This window comes from Macadamia integrifolia, unplaced genomic scaffold (assembly GCF_013358625.1).
Source record: "Macadamia integrifolia cultivar HAES 741 unplaced genomic scaffold, SCU_Mint_v3 scaffold572, whole genome shotgun sequence".
Taxonomy (NCBI): domain Eukaryota; kingdom Viridiplantae; phylum Streptophyta; class Magnoliopsida; order Proteales; family Proteaceae; genus Macadamia; species Macadamia integrifolia.
Genome location: NW_024870490.1, coordinates 72,011 through 74,113, shown reverse-complemented (window position 1 = coordinate 74,113; position 2,103 = coordinate 72,011). Strand labels below are relative to the sequence as shown.

The window sequence follows — 2,103 nt, the reverse complement described above, 5'->3', positions numbered from 1 at the left end:
TAGGTGGCCCGGTCCAGGTTGGGGGCAGACGACAAATAATGGGCCCACACGCCGCAGCTCCACCAACTCCATCCCACTTGTCCCTTCCCCTCATTTTCGCATTTCCTTAACTTTTTTCAAATCTTAAGAAGACAACGTAGACTACGGGGCCAATCAAAAACAACTTTGATGACATAATCAGGTAGATTCTCATCCAACGGTTTCAATCCATCCCTTTAACCCAACCTAGTCAACTTCCTTAACCATGGTTTAGATCCTAAACCACCCAAAGTCCCAAACACACTCTTACTACAACTCTCTCTCTTTCTCTGTGTATCCTAAAAAAAAAAAAAAAACTATAAAATAAAAGAGAGGAGAGAGAATGGCTGCTGGTGCTGGGTTTGCTTCTTTATGATCTTCCTCGTCTTCCTTCCTCCCTTCCCTTCCCTTTCTCTGCGCTCGATCTTCATTTTTTTCTATTCTGTGTAGGGTTTCGAGTTCTGGAGCTCTCTTTTCTTCTCTTTCTTTAATCCTCTCTCCACCTTCCAATATAAAAAAAGAAAGAAAGAAAAAACCCAATCCAATCTCTCTATCTTCATCTCCTATTTCAATCCTTCCTTTCTTTATTAATTATTACTTGTTAATTAATTTATATATATTTTTACTTATTTTTTCTGGGTTTCTTTTGATGTGGGCATGGCGGGTTTAGATTTAGGAACAGCATCTCGTTATGTTCATCAACTTCACCGACCAGAATTGCACTTGCAGATGCAACAAGATTCCGACGATGAAAACAACAGAGATCACTACTCCGGTGATCGTGACGATACAACCCATCACCAAGGACTCGAGCTTGTCTCCGCCAACTCAGGTCCAGGTGACCTCGTAGCTCGTCGACCCAGAGGCCGACCACCTGGTTCAAAGAACAAGCCGAAACCGCCGGTAATTATAACCAGAGAAAGTGCAAACACTCTTAGAGCTCATATCTTGGAAGTCGGTAACGGTTGTGATGTGTTCGATTGCGTGGCGACTTATGCTAGACGCCGGCAGCGTGGGATCTGTATATTGAGTGGAAGTGGAACTGTTACTAATGTAAGTTTGAGACAACCGGCGGCGGCTGGGGGTGCGATCGTGACGTTGCACGGGCGGTTTGAGATATTGTCGTTATCGGGTTCTTTCTTGCCACCACCGGCGCCACCGGGTGCAACTAGTTTGACTATATTTTTGGCCGGAGGGCAAGGTCAGGTAGTTGGAGGGAGTGTGGTGGGTGCGTTGATTGCAGCTGGACCGGTTATTGTAATAGCAGCTTCGTTCACTAACGTGGCTTATGAGAGGTTACCGTTAGAAGAAGAGGAGGCGACGCTTCAAATACAACCACCGGTTTCACAGTCTTCAGGTGGTGGTGGTGGTGGTATCATCAACCCGTTTCCGGATCCGTCTTCAGGGCTTCCATTCTTCAATTTGCCGCTCAATATGGGGAATTTACCGGTTGACGGTTGGGCAGGTAACGGAGGTGTGCGGCCTCAGTACTAACCAACTGGAATCCAAGAATGCTGAGTAGAGATTAGAAAGCAAGATCATAAGAAAGGAAAGGTCAGGTCAGGTCAGGTCAGGTCAGGTCAGACCAAATTCATGGATCATCAACTCATCTCATTACAACACCTCTTCATGTAAAATTTAGTTTTTTCTTTTCTTCTTCTTCTTCTTCTTCAGTACTTGTTTTTTTTGGTTTTGATTTTTATGGAAATCCTCTCTGGTTGTTAATTGTTGTTGTTTCTTCATGATCTTTATGGGAACCCTTAATCTTCTTAGTAAGCAAATGGGTTTGAGGATTTATGAATTTGGGTTTGTGATGTTCTGGATATTTATGTCTCCTATGGCAATTATCTGCTGACTTCCTGCCACTTTTAACTGCTACAACTGCTGCTACTCTTCTAAGCACTACTATTAGTGCTGATTAATTAGTAACAGTTAGTGGTGAAGCCATAAAATAATTTCTATTTTTAGAATATTCATATCTCTAATTTTTATTTTTATTTTTTTTCTGTTTTCTCTAAATTAAATTTTTTTTTTTGAAATTATTATAAAATGAAAATAACAAGGAAGAAATATAAAAGATGCATC

At 41.8% G+C, this 2,103-nt stretch overlaps 1 protein-coding gene across 1 annotated transcript; it reads left to right on the top strand.

The window, feature by feature from the left end:
* Window positions 1-333: 333 nt before the first annotated feature.
* LOC122069303 (AT-hook motif nuclear-localized protein 23-like) lies at window positions 334-1,819 on the top strand. The gene has a single exon (XM_042633296.1). The coding sequence runs from the start codon at window positions 676-678 to the stop codon at window positions 1,510-1,512; it is 837 nt and encodes a 278-aa protein (XP_042489230.1). The 5' UTR covers window positions 334-675; the 3' UTR covers window positions 1,513-1,819.
* Window positions 1,820-2,103: the final 284 nt, after the last annotated feature.